The sequence below is a fragment of the Cuculus canorus genome, chromosome 5 (assembly GCF_017976375.1).
Source record: "Cuculus canorus isolate bCucCan1 chromosome 5, bCucCan1.pri, whole genome shotgun sequence".
NCBI lineage: Eukaryota > Metazoa > Chordata > Aves > Cuculiformes > Cuculidae > Cuculus > Cuculus canorus.
In genome coordinates this window covers 31,935,456-31,956,998 of record NC_071405.1, presented here as the reverse complement: position 1 = coordinate 31,956,998, position 21,543 = coordinate 31,935,456, and the positions used below count along the sequence as shown (strand labels likewise).

The following is a 21,543-nucleotide window of genomic DNA, read 5'->3' as shown; positions in this document are numbered from 1 at the left end:
GTCAGCCAGGTCTTGAATGTTTGTAGGGTGGGCAGTGTGTGTGCCCAGACAGGCGCATTATGCCTTTGCATGGGAATTGAGGCTAGCTTGCATTTGTACCAGGCCAAAATGCTCGGGGTAGCAGGATCAGAGCTCCTGGTAATACTGCCAACATAGGAACTGCAGCACGATGCAGCTAACCCTCACCTAGATGCACTGACTTTGCAACAGCAGCCATCAAAATACTTTTCCTGCTATAGTAAGCAGAAAGTGAAGTCTACACATTGAGAGAAGATCAGCTGTGTAATAAAGGCACACTTTTCCCATTACCACTACTTTTGCTCCTTTTCCTCATTTCTAGGTGAACGCAGCTATGTTTCTTATTAATTCATGGTCATTTCTCAGAAAATACATTGATAGTCTAATTGCTAGCTGACATCTTTAATTGCTTTCTGAATTATACCCACCTGACCAAGAGTTTCAGTAAGGTCTGAAGTTGATGTAGTTCATGGCCAACTTTTTTGGTTAAAGACAACTACTGCTCTTCTAGCTTCCCAATCTGGCTTCTTTTTTCTGGACAGCTCACAGCAGTCAGCAATTTCTTCCCTTCTTTCACCACCTGGTGCAGCCTGGCATGCTTTTCATCAACACTGCTTTGCATTTGCTATCAGAGTAAGGGAAGTTTGCAAAATAAGAATACTTTAAGAACTGAAAACACAGCTAGGAAAACACACATTGTTTGTCATAACTTCTTAATCTCACATTTCCTCTGTCTTTATTTCCTTTTTCAAACAGAAGGAACTTGTACTTCATTACATGCAAAGGCGACAGAGTTTTGGTTTTGTTTCCTCTGGAAAGATTAAAACAGATCCCAATATAATGTATACATTATCAGAATGACTGTGTTATGATATTTGGGCTTTTTTGACACATGTAAACCTCAAGCAATGGACAAATGCTCTTATCAGATCTGGCTACACTGTCCAAACCTATGATTGTCCCCAGCAGAAAGTCAGAATCATAGAATCATAGACTGGTTTGGGTTGGAAAGGACCTTAAAGATCACCCCGTTCCAACTCCCCTGCCATGGGCAGAGATACCTTGCGCTCAATCTGGTTGCTCCAAGCCCCACCTAATCTGGCCTCGAACAATTCCAGGGATGGTGCAGCCACAACTCCTCTGGGCAACCTGTGGCAGTGTCTCACCACCCTCAAAGGAAAGCATTTTTTCCTAATATCTCATCTAAATTTCCCCTCTTTCTGCTGAAAACCATTACCCCTCATCCTGTCCCTGCACCCCCTGACAAAGAGCCCTTCCCCAGCTTTCCCCTAGCCCCCCTTTAAGGACTGGAAGCTACTGCCTTACTGTTCTTAAAGGATCTTCTGGCTCGATCCTATTTGAAAAAATGTTATGAGTGTTTTGAATGAAGTTGTTGGGATAATTATTGAATAATGGTGGCAAAGAGAAATGAAGAGTGAACATTAAGTAAAAGACATAGTAGTGGTCTGGTTTGCTTAGGCAGCTGAATAAAAACAAAGCATCATTTTACCATTGCTACACATGACTGGAAGGTAAAAATGAGAAAAGGGAAAAAAGAGAAAAAACAAAACCAACAAAACAAAAACCAGGAAGTAGATCAGTCCAAGGGAGAAGGCAGAGAGTAGCAACTGTGTGATATGCAAGAACCTCACTTCTCTCCAGGCATAAGAGGCTTGCACAACATTATTAATGGGATTATTGATATTTCTCTCACAGGAATTAAGACCCAGAGAATTTTATCCTGCTCTGTCCTTGAAACTGTGAAGCTCCGGTGCTGGGAATGCCCCCAAAAAGCATCTTCTGAAGCCCTACTACTTTGGTTTTGATGTCTTGAAAGGCAAATAAAGACTTAAGATTGAAAAGTGAGTTAAGAACTTAAACAAAAAAAAAAAAAACAAATCAGCAACTTCACAATCAATGGCTATGGAAATATCGCGTAGTTCCTGTCTCAGTGTGACAGGCATCAAAAGCCCCGGAGGGCTGCTCCGATTGTAAATATCTGCTGTTGATTTATTTCAAAAGCTTTACTGTAGCTCAGAACTTTCTAGGAATGTGCAATGTTCTCTTTCATGCAGTCAACTAGATCAAATCACAGCAGTCATTTTTGCCTTTGTAGTCTATGAATCTAAATATCAAACTGGACTCAAAACAGACCAAAAGACTCAATTCAAAAATTTCTAACGGAGTGGGTCCTCTGAAGACTGAGAAAGGTCAAACCTGTGAGAAATGCAGAGCACTCTCTGACAATACATCGCTAGGTTAATTGAACATTATTTCTTCTACATTTTATATAGAACAACCATAAAGGCTGCTTTCATGTCCTAATATACAAATGTGTAGGAAACAGATAAAATGTTTCCAACTGGACTTGAGGTGGAGCTCTGCCATCAGATGGAGCTGGGAACAAACTGGGAGCATATTTGCCATTCTATTCAAAGAGAATTCTCTTCTCTTTGGTCAGATAGAAGTCAGACCATCTTAGTTTGAATTTTCAGGATTTTGAAAGGAGCTGGTAAACCTTCAGACCTCCTATTGCAGCCAGGGTTTCAGATATTTTAAGGTGTTGGGTTGATTCTCCTCTTCCATAGGTTTTAATTCATGGCATGAAAATCATTCCTGAGTTACAGAGAAGTGTCTCTGTGTTCACTCCAAGGCTCCTCGGGATTCAGGCAGCCTGCAGACTACCTTCTCCCAAATATTTGTATTTGTAGACAAAGTTCTAGAAGTAGCTATAGTCGTCACTCCCACTTAAATGAATTTATAGCCCCCAGTTGAAATTAGCTATCATTAACTGAAATGATTACTTTTAAAAGTGTTCAGCTTGCATCCACACATAGACAAGGACACAAAGCTTTACAGATTCACAAAGAAAACCAGTCAGAGAGACAGACAGAAATACCTGTAGAACTGCAATCCTCTCCATTAATGGGTCTTCAGTTTCTTTAACCAAATTCACAGAAGGCAACGTAGACGCAAGTGCCTCTAACTCCTTATTGAAAACCAGGCATTCATCATCAATTTCCATCCATTCCTGAAAAATACATTACATCATTAACACAGCAGACAGCTGCCTGCATTTTTAATACACCAGTCTGAACCCTTAATGTTTACTCTAGCATCAGCAGCTCTCAGTTTAATGAAACACAACACAAAAATAGGTGAATAATACAGAAATATTAAAGTGAGACATGGTTTCATCACAGATGAATGCATTAATTCCTTCTCTCATAACTTCAAGTTTCCTATTTTAAAATGGTATACTTAATTAAAGTGCTGCTGGTATTTTTGTGCCTTAAATGGCTCTCCTGTTAGTCCAGGCACTCCAAAAATACTGCAAGGAGTCATAAAATCCCACCCATGTCAGAGTAATGTGTTGAAACATCCACTTCCAGGGGATTTCAAAGAAGAGAGATGGTTTACTGACACACACAGACCAAGTAATAGACTGTTATGGTCCAATGGAGACAGAAAAGGATAACTACTAGCCAAAGAATCACTGGTGTGGAAACTCTTCTTCTTCCCTCTAGCTTTTTATTCTGGGTTTCTTTTGACTCATTACCTTCAATAGGCTCTCTAAGTGAAAACCATACTGGCAGGCCTTCTGCTCCAGCAACTTGATTTAGTTCACCATCTCTGTCCAGAATTCCTTTTTTGCAAGATGGGGGGAACCACTCTCTTGGAAATCTCTCGCATGAAAACCACGCGGGTGATGAGGTAGTGGAAAAAGGCCTGAAAAAGAGAAGTTAAAGTTTGCTCTCCAAGAGAGATCACACACCTACAGCAGGAGTATGAAGAACAGACAAGACTCACTGAGAAGAGCAGCCAGTTTCAGGGTTCCTTATAGCTGGATTCAGGAACCTTCTACCCAAATTCTGCATCATTCCAAGATGCACAGTTACTGAGCAGCAGCAGAACAGTGAGGATGCAGGGGCATTCTCAGCCATCTCCCATCAAGCATGTAGCAGCTGGGTACACGGGATACTGGGCTGCCAAAGGGAGGATCTAAACTATCCTCCCTTTGGAAAAGGAGCTGGTAGGGGTAAGTTTCCTCCAGCAGATCATGATGGTACAGAACGCTGAAAGCAAAGGCTCAACTCCCAATTGCTAGACAGCATCTTTGGGAACTTCACTGCTGATTTCTTACCACTAATTAGAAGGATGTGTTTTCCTCACATATCAATAGGTTCTGAGGTGAACCAAAGTAGTGTCGGTAGACTGACAAATCTGAAATCCTGATATTAATTTATCATCAAAACTGTAGTAAAAACTTCTCTTTCATATTTTAGTGGGTCCTATTTTGGTCTACTGAAAAACTTTGCTCTGTTTTCTGCACGTACTCCAGTCCCTCCGCTATGCTATGAGCTAATTATTCTTCACAATACCGGAGAGAAACCAGTTACAGAAAACAGTGCTCCTGCTACACTGATCTCAGCAGTACTGTGATAAGCATCTTATACGTTGTGATTTTCCAGGTGACACTGTAGGGTTACTCTGCTTTTTGTTAGCTTCTTTGGATCTCGTGCAACCTTCTCTTGCCCAATAGCTACCAGCTCTGCAAACCCATGAAGTAAGTCCTCGTACTGGCTCTCACTGACGGAAGGAGAGTTCAGTTCCACATGTTTTGCTTTCAGAATACTGGATATGTCATCCCAAACATCCTACAATATAAATGCAGTTCAGTGATTTAGATAGAAATAAATCCTATAAACACATACACACATCCTCAGGATCCAAAATAACCATCAGCGTTTTGATTCTAAAAATCTCTTGCTTAGAAGAAACAAAACTTGCTAAGTATGCAAGAATTGGATTGTGCTCTTACCTCTAATTGATAAACTTGCTGGACAAAGGGGGTAGGTAACTGAAATCTTTCCCCATGTCCTCTCAATTTTGCTATTTGGTTTTCAAAGTCTTGTGGCTCCAAAGCACAGGCATCGGTTTTCTGAATTAAGGACAAAATAAGCTATTAGGAAGAGTTCTGTTCCATTAAACTTTCTATTTTCCCTAGTAGTACAGCAGGGCCAGGATGCACTAGTACTGCCTAAGTTCACAATGAGACCCCGAGATCCAATGAGCTTATAAGCACTCTTTGCTTCACCAACAAGTAGATGGCCAATGACCATTCTGGAGGGGATATGCAATCTATTCATTTTTATGTTTCCATTAATCCCTATGAAGGTCAAAGAAAATAGCTTAACTGGTCAAATGCCACATTATAAAGTACTCCTAAATCCTGAAGGATGAGATATAAATACTGGAGTCTTATTCCCATGAAGAAAAGTTATTTTTGCATATCAAAAGGTGTAACGTGTGAAACACTGTACTTTGGGTAGCTCTTTCTTTTCCCTGCCATACTGTGGGGTCTATCTGCTCTGACCAGTAGTGGAGAGACCGGTTCCTCCACTCCAGTTACTGAAAGGACTCGAATTAGATCTGACTATGGACTGGGGTGGCAAATACTGACCTCTCTCTTTCCCCCAGTCTGTAAACCTAAATGAGACTCAAACTTTAGAAAACTGAAACATAATAGATTGCAGAAAACTGGAAATAATAGCTAATGCTGAGTTCTTCCCCTCCTTTCCTTCAAATGAAATTACCTGACTCTGTTCAGAAATGTTATAGCCATCTATTGCATTCAAGCATTGTCGCAGAGTAGCTTTTTTCTTAGTTAACTGATCATAGAGCAGCCCGATTTCATTCCGCAAAAGAAACAAACATCAGAAGTATATCAAGCGTCAGGAACATAGTAATGACCAGACAAAATTGCACAGCAAACAAAATGATTACCTCCTGCAGCAAAACAGCACGTTTTTCCTCTTTAAAAAAAACCACAAAATAAAGCATGTGCATTATGGGTTCAAAGCAGTACTTTAGAGAGGGAAATTCTGTAGTCTGTGTAGTGCAAGAAAGACAATTACCCTGTCACAATGATCCTCTGTGACCAGTAATGCCTGTGAAACTTACAGAGAAAGAAATTCTTCTCTTCAAAAAATGAGCCCACTTCTGGTGACTGATGAGGCTCCATGGATACTGTTTAAGTAAACACTGCAACACTAGTCTTTCTACTGTTCCGAGACAACATCCCAGTGTTCTTCAAAGGAATTGTTTTATTATTCAGCAGTAAAGAGCAACGCTGAATTGCATCCGATGACCACACTGGGGTTTTGCTGGACATTGGAAACTGTATTTCAAAGACCACGCTCCTCTTCCATTACCTCGATCTATGTACCCGATCTGAATATTTTCCAGCAACAGCTAGTAGACTTAGCCCATCACAAGACTACAGAAAAGTTTCTCACTATCTGCTTTACTGGAAATGAATAAAAAAATGCAAATTCACAAAACTCTAGCTTCTGCTACTTTGGCACAAAATCCAACTGAACAGGTTCAGACCAGCCTCCAAAACGCAGCTAAAAGGAGCCCAGTGCCAGACATGGTGCCAAAAGGGAAGAAGCCTGCCTCTCCTGAGTCCACACAAAAGCCACCTTGGACTAATCCCTATACAAAGAAACTTGCTTTAACCTGTAGCTCAGCGTACATGGGATCTCAGGTTACTTCCATCCTTTCTGCATGCAAGTTTTCTACTGTGATCTCTAAGGCCTCGAAGGTAGTCAGCATGGCAAACAGCACTATAGATAGCAAAATTAATTCACATCTTGAAAGCCCATGATGGATTGCTAACCTGTATCCCAAATGCATTAACACTGACAAGTCTAACAGAAGCTGTGAAACAAAGTTTGCCTTTGGCAGCGAGTACCTGATAATTGCTATTATGATCGAGCTCAGCTTTCACTGAGCTGCTCTATGAAACAGTGGCAGCCTGAGTTTGTTCCAGTGGTGCCTGCAAGCTGTTAAAGCACTCGCAGAACATAACTGTGCTCCCACCAGCGCAGCTAATAGACTTTAGAAGAGCATCCTTTTTATCACTTAAATAAGTGTGAAGATTTTGCAGCTCCACTGAAAAAGCCTAACGGGTTGCGGCTCTGCTGCCCACTGCCGCATAAGTCTTGACTGAGAAAGAGCTGACATTCATCCCCTTACATGACTGATATTCTTCCATGTAATGCAGTCACTTCAGACAACAGGGAATCTAGTCTTTCTGATTTAATCTGAACAAAACTGTTAATAACAGGAATTACAGTTTTGTCCAAGCAGTAAAATTCTGCAGTCTGATCAGAATAGCATACGCTTGCTACAGTCCAAACTCCACTTTTGATTAATGAGAGAGAATACAATGGCAAATGGCAGAACAAAATCTAAGCCAGAGTTTTGTCTTGACCAATACATTCTCACTTGCAAGAACCGAGACTTAACACACATCCATGAAAATCAGCTGGGAGCTTGCTGGCTAACTCTCTTGGTTCTCTTGAAACAATTAAGGAGACAAAATCTGGTCTGAACGTTAACCCCAAGGATGATCACTACTTCAGAGATATTATTTACCTCAAAGCAAAATTAAAAGACTGTCATAAAACAGTATGCAGTAACAATTTTCTCTGGAGAACACTTGCACAGATTTCAGTTATCTGATGAAGAGGTATGCTATGATGATGCAGGAAAATACACTAATTGCTGGGACAACAAACAGCATGCAAAAAGAGTGTTTTACTGAACTTATATGGACCTGAGGTTCCACAAGCTGGCAGAGAGATTTCATCTTAGATGACAGCTCCTGTTGTAAATATTGCCATTTATTACCAGTTTGGTTCTTTGGAGCTAACACAGGATCAGTCTGCTTGATCGTTAGATCAGATTCTCCATTGCTGAGTTCAGAAAACATTGTTAGAATGGCAGAGAGTGAAACAGAATAAGCAAAAATAAATTTGTAAGACTTCGTGTCTAAGATTAGTTTTCATTGCTCCTGCCCATGTATGCAAGCACATGTATGATCTTTAATCCAAGTGTTCATACACTTCTTTGGACTTTTCCCTTCACATGAGACCCCATCAGGGCCTCTTGGCAGGCTCCGTCTCTGAAATGACAGTGTGGGGAACACAGTCCCGCAGCATGTCTTAGTTCCACACTGGAAGGTGGATGATGCCAATGTCACCTGTTCAAAGACACTGTCTTTAAACCTGGCTGGGTATCTCTGTACGTGTACAGCAAAGGCCGTGAACAGAGATACCCAACTTGCCTCCAGATGGGCCTGCTTTAGTTTATGGCAGGTCTAAGTCCTGCCTAATATCAAGACTGACTTTGAACACTGAACACAGCCCAGTATCAAAGAGGCTGTCACTGAAATGAAACTCCATTTCTCCAGACTGTTGATGGTAGAAATCTCCCAGCTTCTGTAATTTTTCTTCTACAGCCAGACATCCCAGCACAGAACCAATGATGCCACTGCAAAGTTTCAGCAGGTTCAGGCAGTTTTACATCATTCAATCTGGTAACTGTTTTTTCTACCTTGATTCTAATTTCTGAGTCACATTGTCCTCAAAACGCAGCTGCATTTTTTCTACACGACTCAATGAAGTCAACAAGGCTCTTCTGCTCAGTTGCTTTCATTTTCAGATCCTGTGCACAAAAAATAGCACGAACAGTACAGTCATGCTAATCTGAAATTGATTGTGATTTTCCAATGACATTTTACCTGAATTCATTTAAAATAGAAAATAAGAATACAATGCAGTTGATGTGCAAACATGAGTTTACCAAATAAACTGTTCCCAGAAAATATGCATTCTTATATTTCTTCGTGAGCTGAAGTTCTTAAAGTGAAAACATGAAAGAGACGAGGTTATCTATCCAAGTTGTCCCTTCTTTCCCCTTTCCATACTAGTTGGAAATGTTTAACTTAACGTTCCTAGGCTCTCCTGCTGTGGACATACCTCCACGAATGCAAATACCAGTACTTCGTAAGTAAATTGAGCACCATACCACAATGACAAAATTACTTGTACACTCCCATGGCTCTAGAGCATCCATTCAGGCGACTAAGATGGTTGGGGGGAGTGCACGAGCTCCATGTGAGAATATGATTTGCACAGGGATACACAGTGCATAGGAAGCGGGATGACACATTATTAACAGTTCTCCCCTGAGGAGAGATATTTCTCTCTCTCTCAGTTAGATGTCAAAGCAAAGCAGTTTAAAGCTGCAAAGCACGCTCTTGGGCAATTCTAGCAAGCTACCTGTGTCTTTGCTTGAAGCAGTCCAATATGCTTTCTTCAGGTTCTACATCACAGAACAAAAATGATGTTCTTTTATGTATGTCCCGTGTTATTCTTTCTTCTTATTTGCTCTCCTTCAAGAAGGAATATAGCACACTTATGGAATAAGGAGACATTTTAAAGCATCTGGTGAAATCAGCAGTTACTTGGAAGACTCTACTGGTATGGACATACCTCCACACATGCAAATATTGGTACTTTCAGAATAAATCAAGCACCACAATAACACCACAACACCACCACAATAACAAAACTACCTCTACACTCCCACATCTCTATAGCATCCACTTAGATGACTGAGATGGTTGGGGGGACTGCACAAGCTCCATGTTAAAATAGGATTTGGCAGAAAGTCAGAGCGCAAAAATGTGCTTTTTCAGCTATAAATGTTTTCCTTAAATCATTGCTATTCTTGTTTGTCTCTGAGGTAGTATGGGGCAGTGCCATTAAACGCAGAAAGTACACCGGAGTATACAGATCACAGAACAGCCTAAAGATGCCTACTGAGGCATCTTTATTGAGACATGCCTATTGTGTGACTTCCTGAGGTAGACATAGGTTTCTTCATCAAACACAGTCATGCTGATAATGAGGCGAGCTAGAAATGCCTCTGACCTGGGAGATCTGCTTATCCCACTCTTCCCTAATCTGCTGCTGGCCTCCACTCAGCTCAGCTTCGCTTCTTTTTGATGACAACATGGGCACAAAGGTTTTTTTTCCCCTGGTTAAATGCTTCCATAAATAACATTGTTTCCTAGGGATAAAAAGGAAGATAAACAGCACCGGTCCCAGTATGAACCCCTGAGGGACACCACTCTTCACAGATCTCCATCTGGACTTTGAGCCACTGACCACTACACTTTGAATGCAATCATCCCACCAGTTTCTTATCCACCGTACCACCCACCCATCAAGTTCATCTCTCTCTAATTTAGAGAGATGGATGTTGTGGAGGACTGTGTCAAAGGCTTTACAGAAGTCTAGATAGATCACATCCATTTGTTTACCCTTGTACACTGCTGCAGTTACCCCATCATAGAAAGCCACCAAGTTAGTCAGACAGGACTTGCCCCTTGTGAAGCCATGCTGGCTGCCATTAATCACCTCCTTGTCCTCCATTTGCTTTAGCAGAGCTTCTAGGAGGATCTGTTCCATGATCTTCCCAGGCACAGAGGTGAGGCTGACAGGTCAGTAGTTCTCAGGATCATCTTTTCTACCCTTTTTAAAAATGAGCAAAACATTACCCTTCTTCCAGTCACCAGGGACTTCTCCTGATTGCCATGACTTTTCAAATATCATGGAGAGGGGCTTGGCAACCACATCTGCCAATTCCCTCAGGACTCTGGGATGCATCGCATCAGGTCCCATGGACTTATATATGTTCAGGTGCTCAGGTGTTTGCAAACCTGATCCTCCTCTACTGTAGGAGGGGGTTTACCCCCCTGGTCACCATCTTGCTGTCCCATGACCCAGAAGGGGTGAGGAGAGCAGTTATCAGTGAAGACTGAGGCCAAAAAGTTAAGTGACTCAGCCTTCTCCTCATCTGTTGATATGTGAATCACCATTTCCAGCCATCAGTGGGGCTATGTTCTCTTTGACCTTCCTCTTTTGATTGACATACCTGTAAAAGCCCTTCTTGTTAGTCTTTACTTCCCTTGCCAAGTTCAGCTCCAGGTGCGCCTTGGCCTTCCTGAATTCATCCTATCCTTCCCTCAATCATTTCAGGGCTTTCCCAAATTCATTGTCAGATTTCCAACTCTTGTTTAAAAGTTTATTTAACACTTCAGTTTAGCAATGAAGATGAAAAGCTATGTTTCTGGGAATAGTTTTAGCATTTCTTTTTGCAAACGCAGTTACATATGAAATACAACTTACTCTGCACTTCTGACAATACGTTTCATTCTCTGTGTCAACTGGCAACTTTCCTAACTTCTCCTCCTGTGCAGCCAACCAGCTCACAGCCTCTCTTACTTTCTCCTGGTAATTAGAGCAGAAAATTCCATTTTTCCATTTTGCAAGCCTTGTTCTTAATTTACATTGTGCCATGAAATAGCACACACTGACTATATGATAAACCTCATTTCAAAGCTATTGAAAAACAACCAGCAATTCCTGGGGACTCTAATGAGTTTTGGGGTCAAGCAATATTATAAAGCAAGGCCAAAGTTTTAAACCCGGCACCTGGATATAGGAAGGCATCTTAAAAGAAGAGCCTTACTGTGTATGACTGAAAAGAGACTATTAGTTCAGAGATATGTGACTAACCGATTAATACATAAACTCTCATAGAAGAATGTAGAAAATAGAAAACTTGGTTTTCCAACCAGCACAATCTGAGAGTGACAAATTCTGTTCATTTTACATGTGAGCTATTAAATTTAAAGCTGGGTTGTTCTGCACATTTGCAAATCTGTCTCCCTGTACTCCATTATTTGCATAGAGACTTCAGAGCACACATGAAGACAACCAGGATTGAAAATGTCCTCTCTAATAATAGTTAAATGAAAAACCAAAACAACCTGCACAGCGGTTCCAACTATATCATCAAAAATCACACTGGGTCTTGACGACCACACAGGAGCACTTGAACCTTCGTTCAAGCCAATGCAGCCGTGTCAGTAGCTGAATCAGAAGATCTACTACCTAACTGTTACCGAGTCAGGTTATAAACCAGGCAAAGAAAGTGTGGATATTCTTGGCATCCCTGACGCACGTTCATTTAAAAATGCCGCATGACATACCTGCACATCTCCTTCACACTCACACGAATTCCTGGAGTACTGCAAAAACTGAGCCACGTAAGTCATGATTGACTTTTCATCCAGATTCACAATGTCAACATCTACAAGAGCCAAGACATCATTTACAAAATTATGCAGCCTTCTAGGCCTGATCACGTAATTACATACTATACTGCAGTTATTAAAACACACTACAAAAACATGTTGCTCTAGCAGCAGCTCAGTTAACATATCATTGACAGAAATTAATATGTAAAGAACATTTTTCTCCCTGGAAATATTTTCATATAAGATGATTAACTAATGAAAAAGTTTCTCCCATGAACAGCAAAGTTTCATATCCTTTTTTCCCCTGCAGATTGCTGCCAATTAAAAAATCCTACAAATCCTAAGTACAGTCAGTGTCATAAAAGTAACACCTCCGCTTTGAGCTATCAAGATCAATGACCCTCTTCAAACTTAAGTATGGTCTTACCTTTTCCTGTATTACAAGTCAACACACATAGGATTATTTTAATCTCACTCCTGGTAACAAAGATAAAAAAAAAGGCAGATCATTTACTTTCAGGTTCAAGAAGCCACGGAATATTCAGCTCTAGTTCTGCAATCCTGAAAGCCCCTTTCAGATTTTCTATATTGTTTTGAGCTTTTGCCTTCTCCAGATCAACTAGACATGGTCACAAGGTTTGGATGGCCACTAAAAAAGGCAGTCCGCTTCGCCAGCTTGACTTGAAATTAGTCATATTGACAGAGCTGTGCCTATACCCAAAATGGTTAGAAACAAAATGTTATGCCCCGTTTCCTCAGGTGCCCTAAATAAAAATTTAGAAATAGAATATATATTCAGTAAAATGGAGTATGAATCAAAATGAAGGAGTTAGAGAACCTTGCCACTGAACTTCTGCAGAAGCTGTGTCAGATAACAATACAGCCAGTACTACGTATTGCTAAAATTGTGTATTTTTATACCTATTCTTCAAAACGACTCAATATTTTTATCTTATGATGCATTCTGAAGATAAAGCCTTGCTGATCCAATACCCTTTCTGAACACCACCTCTGTGCTCAACATCTCAGCGTTCTAGAAAAACAAGCAGAGTACTAAATAACATGTAGGTATTTGTCTGTTAGGACACCAAGTATTGGAATCACCACTGGCTTTTTAAAAAATCCAGAACTTAAAAGTGTCTGGTGTGCTGATGATTGCCTTTCTCCCTCATTAACAACATGGAATATTATGAGGATGTTATTAGAACAGAAAGCAACCAAAGAGCTGGATACTCCCAGTAAAATCAACAGAGCTGTATGTACATCAAGCATAAGGAAACATCTTGCTAGAATTGGGGACTTGGACCTGCAGGAATAGGGTACTTCTTGGGGATCATGCAGTGTTTTGACAGAAAAACACAAGATAGAATCCTAAAAACCCTATATCTTCTGCTAAAAAAAAAAAAAAAAAAAAGTAACTATTGAAACTTTGTTAACCAGTGCCAACCATGAGGATTAAAACTAGCAAATCATGTATACATTCCATTAAACTTTTCACACAGAAGCTCCTAAAAGAGAAAAGCCACACAGGTCAATTTACATTGCTGTATTCCATTGGTAGGATTAGCTTCACATTAGTATTTTTAAAGGGCTCGTGTAAAAACATATACAGCCTGATTGATTCTAAAAGTACTGGTGACAACATCTGACGTCTAAATGATTTTCTGCTGTCTACTAAGAAATGTTAAAAAAAGAGGAAAATATCACTACATTTAGACAAAAGCAGTAACCACAACAGGTAACATATTATTTACAAGTCTTGGATGGAACTTACAGTGAACACTGTTCTTTTTCTCACAACAAAAGAGCATTTGTAGCAGACACCTTCCATAGTTCCTTAATTTTAGCACTTTTTTTAGCTGATCAGCTTGCCTGAATGATCACATGAAGGCTGATTGTAAGAACAAGCAAGTGTCCCAGCAAGTTCTGCAATCTATCAGAGATGATGGGAGAGTTAATCAGGCATCAGGGAAAAATTACTAAGACATCAATGGCAGAAAACCACAGAGAATTAGAAAGGACTCAGTCACAGCTGCAAGAGTAGTTCCCTGCCCCTAAAGGTCAGATTAGGTTTTATCTGTTCAACCTGAGCTATTTCTTGCTGAATTCCTATCTTCAGGCAATGTTTTGGCAGGAAATATTCACCCAAAGACTTTCATGTCATGCTGTGGGTACCAGCAATGGCATCAAGGAACCTTCTCACACAATGCTCTTTTCTGCTTCTCCTACTAGTGAAAGCAGACAGTGGCAGCTGTGTTTTCTGATGTCTACAGCATCATGCATGCTCAGAGTTGGCCTGCTTAGAGATGGATGTGAGGCATCTAGCACTATTCATTCTTTTCAGAACTTAACCATCACAGGCCTTAGACAAAGTTTAGCCTATTTTTCAACCGCTCACTTCAGAAATATTCTCAGCATCTTCCCCTGCTACAATTTGCAGCAAGATTCTGTTCATCAGGCTGTAATGCCATCATTGCATTGGTGAAATAGCTCAGAGAGACAGGCACGGCGCACTGCTGTGCCTCCACCTTGAGCCACCACATTTACCTGTCAAAATATAACCTTCTGCTTTGTACTAATTTATCTCGTCAGGCAAGTCAACACATTTTTATGGTTTTTTCCCCTCTACTAAACTTCTCTTAAATTGCTGAAATACTTATGTGAAAATGAAAAATAACTGTCCAAATTAGACCAAGCACAATGGAAAGATTTCCTTCAATAATGTCAGCAACATGAATATTTATGAGCTTGAGCTAGGGGGAAAAAGATAGGATCATTGTTAACAAAGAAAATGTTCCACCAGCTAAACTGGCTTTAGTTGTGAATTTTGAAGTTAATACTCACTGATCGGCTCTTTAAAAATGTCAAAGCATTTTGTACATTGTTTCTGCACTGGAAGGTATTAAATCCTTTTTCCCGTGGCTGTGAAGCAAAACCAACGGGTTACATCCTCAGTGGTAAAAATTAATTCTATTTTATATTTCAGTAAGTGTCCTCCTGTAAAGATTCACAAATTACTTCAGATCAACTTATTTTGGTGTGTTTCAGTGTCGGTGGTGTAAGAATAAATTACTCACAAATAGCTCAATGACTCCAAAGAGATCATTCATATGCTTACAATTAAGCTTAAACAGAAATCTTTGATCGATATGACAAAGGACTGAGGTAATATCTTTATTACTCTGTCTTATCAGACACTCACCCAAAAGCACTTCCAACAGATTCAAAAGCAAACGTCCTTGCCTTATGTCTGTATGCAGGTCTGAGGTGACTGAAGGAAGTGTATGCTGCAAAACAAACGTCAAAGTTTGTTATATGACTTTCGTCATTTTGAATTCAACACACTACAACACAACATCACAGATGGCTCCTGCTGTAAAATAAAAAAATATGTTTAGCATCCCTTATTTTTTTTAACAAGATGAAATATAAATGCTGCTTCTAATTAGCCATAGCTTGCTTCTTCCAAACCATTATCATGTTTGTCTCTTATTCCCCCTTGCCCTGCCTCTGAGTTCCATAAGGGCTATTTTAGGCCCCATTTTGAAGTATTTACACCTTTTAAGTATTTATACCCCCAAAACTTTGAAAAAGAGAAAGTTAAGATATGCAGTTAATTCATATTTTGACTTTTTAATCAATGTACCCTCAGTTCAAATTTGACGACAGAGCTGAATAACTAAACTCTTACTCTTTTCATCCACTTGTCGACAACGTAAATCTACCATTAGCTCAGCAGCTTCTGCTCAAGGAGAGACCAAATCAGGATTTATATTTTTCATCAGAGCAAGTCAGAACCCCAGCACATACTGCAAGAGCTGCTCTGTGAAAGCTTAAGGAGCACCTACACTACATTTTGGGTTGTCTTAACGCTTAGCAGTCACTCAGGTCATCCCAATAAACTCATGTTCTTGAATTGCATAAGAGAACCTAAACACAGTAAAACTAACCATAAATACAGAACCTCATAAAACCCTGACACGTGCCACAACCCAGCACAAGTATGTTTTACCACATCAGCAGGAAAGATACTGTCAGCTACTCACAAATTGTCAGATACAAATGTCCTTGGATGATCATCAATACAATGCTGTTACACCTACTAAACAAACGCTTTCCAGAGGCTGTATTTTCCAGCCAGTACCTAAAAAATGTAATGCCCATATAGCACATCCAAATCAAAAAGTCAAAAGGCATGTCTTTACTAAAGAAACCCCTTCTTACCTTTGCCAATATTGAATTTATCCAGCTAGTGAAGGCTTTTTTCTGTGTAGACTCTCAGTGCACTGGGAAGAAAAGGAAGAGGAGGATGGTTAAGGGAAAAAAATGATCTAGTTACATTTCTCAAAAAAATACATGGCATCCATCTCAAACCTAAGGTCCATTCTGACAGACATTACGGTACAATTCTATATTTGTCTTTCTCAACTCTTATTTTAGAGTGATATATTCTTGCTTGCACAGAAGACACTGCAAGGACTTCTACAACCATTGAGCATACTTCTACTGGATGCAGCAAAGAGCAACCAATGAAGGCTTTCTCAAAAGCTCAGTAAATGCAAACAGCAACATTAGCACATCATTCCACAGGGAAATATGTCTGGAATAACTACATCCATTCCTAAATGTTCCTTGAAAGACTCAGGGCCATTGTCAGTATCAGATCCACTATTGAAAATTGGGATAGTCTCTGCACGGGGTTGCGTGATGAAGCCAAGATGGAGGCTGGGGATAGGTGATAGATGCAAATCTGTAATTGAAGCCACACAATGGGATATCTTGGCTAAATGAAGGGTGGGATACAGTTATTAGGCTGTCATTGGGGGATATACCCTTAAACAGCATCCTTTTCAGTGCCGGGCTCTCCCTGGGGAATGCAGACTGTTAACATGGTCAAACAGGGCACACAGAGGAATAAAGAAGTACTTGAACTCGTGCACCAGTAAAAAATATTGAAAAGGGAATCCAAAGCGTGCCCTGTCCATGCAGCTCTTCGCCCAGGTCCTACAGGCTGGTATACAGTGATAAACTACCAGCAGTTGTGAAGGGAGACAGGAAGGTGGTTAAGCTCCTGTTTCAAAAATCACAGTACCACAGGAATCATTAAGTTTGGAAAAGACCTCTAGGATCACCAAGTACAACTGTCACCCCCATACTACCATGCCTACTAAACCATGTTGCTAAGTACTACGCCTACAGTGCTTTTTGAATCCCTCCAGGGATGGTGACTCCACCACTTTCCTGGGCAGTCTGTTCCAACACTTCATTACTCTTTCAGGGAAGAAATTTTTCCTAATGTTCAATGTGAACCTCCCCTGGCACAATTTGAGGCCATTTCCTCTTGTCCTATCACTTGTTACTTGGGAGAAAAGACCAACTGAGAATGATAAGGTCTCCCCTCCACCTCTTTTTCTCCAGACTGAAGAGCCTCAGTCCCCTCCGCCACCCCTCACAAGACATAACATACATACAGCTAGGACAAAAAAATGCTGGGTAAGAATAAGTAGTCTACCTGACCTCTGGATGAATTAAGCGAGTCTCAGAAAGATATCCTCCATGTGTAAACAAATCTACATCCCAAAAGCAAAAAGCATTCCCGCTCCACAGCATCACAATCCCTGTTCAGTTTCTGCTGTAGCCACCCATTCCCCCAGGGGCTGCTCATTCCCTTCACTGCAATCTCACACTCCCACTCATCAGCAAAGAGTAGTGAGATCAACAGTTCCACAAACGTTGCCATGAAGCCTTTCTTTTTCCAAACAAAGAGACGCAGAGAGGAATAACTCTCTGCAGCAAACAACTCTCCTCACGGACAGCTCTCCATGGGGAGCCCCGGGCACCTGGAAAGAGCCCCAGCAATATTCAAGGGCTGTGCCAAGGGAAAAGGAACAACAGCATCTGCCAGACCACTCTCGCTAGAGGCTTGGGGCTTGCCATGTCCCTGTGGAGAGTTGGCAGTGGAGCGCTGTCCTAGACCAGACAGATGCTGGAGGAGAGGGCATGGATAATGTTGATCTTAAAACAATTAAGTTCTGTTTTAAGGTAGAGGGAAGGAAAAAAGATCAGAAGAGAAGGACCCCAAGCCCCCACATTGTGCAATTTCAAAGCATTTTCAATTTTATTGGCAGGGAGGGTGGTAACTATTACTCTCTTCTCTGTGGAGATCAGCTGGAAAACTGGAAAAGGTTAAAGAGCAATATATAAATCTAAAAAGATACACACATAGGGGTTTCTGTTCTTGAGCCTCATGAGTTCAGTCTCATGACTTTGTGACTAGCTTCATCATTTGAAAATGGAGATGGAACATTGGAAACCATATTGCTTTCACTTCTCTACCTATTTTCTTTATGGTTTTCAAGCTTCATTATACTGAAGTGTACTCTGCATAGCAAAGCACAAGAAACAGTAAACACATCTGTACCAAAAAAGGCAACATCTCTGAAAATACCGCAAGAAAGTACTAAAAGAGCTATTATCTTTCATTCCACTGCTGAAACATCTCTCATGAAACATAGAAACATCTGCAAAGAAGCACAGACAGGAACTATTGTAACACTAGCTTTATCAGGTTTCCCAGAGTTCCCTTCAACACGTGCACAGACACAGATTTTTCCAAAAATCTACACTAAAAAGAAAACTACAGTAACTTACCTTGCAGTGATAGATAGAGATCATCTGTTTCGGAGGAAGCCTGATCCTCTGTTGATGGAGATGACTGCTGTGATGCCATATTAAATTCCACAGAGATTCTTTAGCCTATTTCCAAACTGAAATTTTATACATATAAAAAAAAAAAAACGAAGAAAATCAATAGGGTTTTATGTTAGAATTGACGATAGCACAGATCTTCAGGGTGTGCCGCACTGAAAGACACATTTCGTTTTGGGGTTTCTTCCCTTAGTAGGCTGTTTCTTTAGCTCGTAGAGAATACAGCAAATGTTCCTACCGCGTGAATCCAGGTTTTGGTCCCTCATCTCTTTTCTAACAGCAGCCAGCAGTACTCTATAACACAAACCATGGATCCCAGTGTGTCTTGCCACAAAAACAGAAACTCTAGGATTAGGAAACTTCACACACGCTTTCTTTGAGAAAGCCAGGTTAACAAAGGCTCACAGTGCCTTCTGCAAATTTGTGGCTGCCAAACCTCAAAAGTTTTCTTTACATCTTTGTACTTTTCAGATCTTTCCTCCTCTCCAGATAATGGAAACAATTAATGCAGAATCGGCAAAGATTAAGATGAAATGAAAAGCAGCGGTTATCATATGGGGATAATGACAATTGCTGTTTCTGTCTGGTGCCTTTGTCACTCCTCATCCCCCAGAAAGGAGTTTCTTTTTCCAGCACCTCCACTTTCCTCTCCCTGGATACCTCCCCAATCTCTACAGCAACTTCAATGAACGATATGCTCCATCTTCTTTAAAAGTCTAACACTGCTTCTGGTACTGCAGTAGCTATATTGTTCCATTTCCTGTTGTAGGAAAAACTGGACACATAGACTCATTTTACCAAGAACTTAAAAGTTAAACAAGTTCAAAATGAAAACCTGAAAACTAAAACTTCAACAAGCTTTGCTCCCTCAATAACTGTAACATAGCAAGAGTATTTTAGTACTGGATCTTAGAGCAACGAAACAAATTGTTTAGGATCTACATCCAGGGCTTGTGAACCCGTGTGCTCTTTTAACAGCTTTAACTGAAAAACAGGGTTGGTTTCCAGAGCTAGACTTGTAGGATGCCTTTTTCTGCATTCCCTCCTGAAAATGAAAGCCAAGAGCTTTTTACTTTTGAATGGGCAAATCCTGGAACCGGTAGAAAAACTCAGTTCACACGGACTGTTCTGCCCCAAGGATTTAAAAACCTGGCCAGAAGTCTTTTTAACTTTTGGGGACTAAGTGGATACAAAGTTTCCAGAGGGAAGGCTCAGGTGGTGACTTACCTTGGCTTTGAGATAAGAACAGGGACAACTGGGAACAGAAAGAAGCTACTTGCCAACTACCAGAACGGCAGTGAGTGAAGAACTTTTCTTGGGATGGTGTCAGGTCTGGATTTCAACTTACCGCCAGTAAACTACTGGAAACTGTCTTTCCTGAAAGCATCACCCCTCAGGCTCCCGGAATGACCCCGAGGAGTGGCGTGGGACATCCCCGGGAGCGCTATCGCCGCTCCTGCGAGAGCAGAGACGCGCAGTGCCCGACCTCTCCAAACAACTGGATAACGGAGCGAGGACGGCCAGGCTGCCCGAAAGCACTGGCTGCCACGGCACTATCGATCCGGGAAGCTCGCCCATTTACTTTCTAAAGCTCCAAAACCAGTCTCGGAGAGTTTCTTTGCCTGCGGTATCACCTCCGCGCCCCGCCCTGCGCGCTGCCGCTCCCTGCGCTCGCTGCCCGCCGCCCCGAAGCTCCGCATCTCGGCCGGGAAACCCCTGCCGGAGCGACATCCCGTAGACAACGGGGTCTGTGCAGCCGGCGGCACCGCGGGGACAAAGAGCCGAGTGGCGCCGGCAGAGCCGCCGCTCCCCGCACAAAGGCGCGGGCAGAGACTCACCGCCGGTGCAGCCCCGCATCGGCGGCGGAGAGGAGGAGGAGAAAGGAGGAGGAGGAGGATGGAGAAAGGGAAAGGAGAAGGAGAAGGAGAAGAAGGAGAAGGAGAAAGGAAAGAAGGAGGAGAAAGGAGGAGGAGGAGAAAGGAGAAAGGAGGAGGAGGAGAAAGGAGAAGGAGGAGAAAGGAAAGGAGGAGGAGAAAGGAGGAGGAGAAGGAGATAAGAGGAGAAGGAGAAAGGAAAGGAGGAGGAGAAAGGAGGAGGAGAAAGGAGAAGGAGGAGGAGAAAGGAGGAAGAGGAGGGGGGAAAAAAGGAAAGGAGGGGGGAAAAAGGAAAGGAGGGGGAAAAAGGAAAGGAGGGGGAAAAAGGAAAGGAGGGGGAAAAGGAAAGGAGGGGGAAAAAGGAAAGGAGGGGGAAAAAGGAAAGGAGGGGGGAAAAAGGAAAGGAGGGGGAAAAAGGAAAGGAGGGGGAAAAAGGAAAGGAGGGGGAAAAAGGAAAGGAGGGGGAAAAAGGAAAGGAGGGGGAAAAAGGAAAGGAGGGGGAAAAAGGAAAGGAGGGGGAAAAAGGAAAGGAGGGGGAAAAAGGAAAGGAGGGGGAAAAAGGAAAGGAGGGGGAAAAAGGAAAGGAGAAAGAAAAGGAGGAGGAGAAAGGAGGAAGAGGAGAAAGGGAAGGAGAATGAAAGGAGGGGGAGGGGGAGGGGAAGGGGAAGGGGAAGGGAAAGGGACGGGGACTTGGGAGGCAGGAGGGTAAGGAGAAGAGTCTCGGCCAAAGGGGGCGCTCTCCCCGCACTCCGCCCCGCCCACTCGCCGGGGACCGCGGGCGCTTCGCATCGTGTGATTCTGTTTCTTTGCATCACCTGTGACCCCAAATCTTTCCAGACCAGAAAACGGATGTTACCTGCCCCCGGGCTCCTCCCTCGCTGCACGGCGGCCGGTTCCTGCCGTGGGCAGACATACCTCCCACTGGATCAGGCTGCTCCGAGCTTCATCCCACCTGGCCTCCAGCACCTCCAGGGATGGGGCATC

At 41.9% G+C, this 21,543-nt stretch overlaps 1 protein-coding gene and 1 long non-coding RNA gene across 2 annotated transcripts in view; both read right to left on the bottom strand.

The window, feature by feature from the left end:
* Positions 1-9,887, bottom strand: part of LOC104057773 (nesprin-2-like) — a 56,645-nt gene extending 46,758 nt beyond the window's left edge. The window contains 7 exon segments of the mRNA XM_054067167.1: positions 447-643; positions 2,918-3,049; positions 3,578-3,663; positions 3,666-3,747; positions 4,509-4,676; positions 4,841-4,960; positions 9,804-9,887. Coding sequence (XP_053923142.1) covers positions 447-643; positions 2,918-3,049; positions 3,578-3,663; positions 3,666-3,747; positions 4,509-4,676; positions 4,841-4,960; positions 9,804-9,887 — 869 coding nt within the window.
* Positions 9,888-10,291: 404 nt separating this feature from the next.
* Positions 10,292-20,621, bottom strand: LOC128849182 (uncharacterized). The gene is made up of 9 exons (XR_008450157.1): positions 20,524-20,621; positions 18,629-18,744; positions 16,202-16,263; positions 15,180-15,264; positions 14,822-14,899; positions 13,752-13,910; positions 12,405-12,454; positions 11,930-12,030; positions 10,292-10,406 (listed from the first exon to the last, which is right to left on the bottom strand). It is a non-coding gene; the product is annotated as an uncharacterized LOC128849182 (long non-coding RNA).
* Positions 20,622-21,543: the final 922 nt, after the last annotated feature.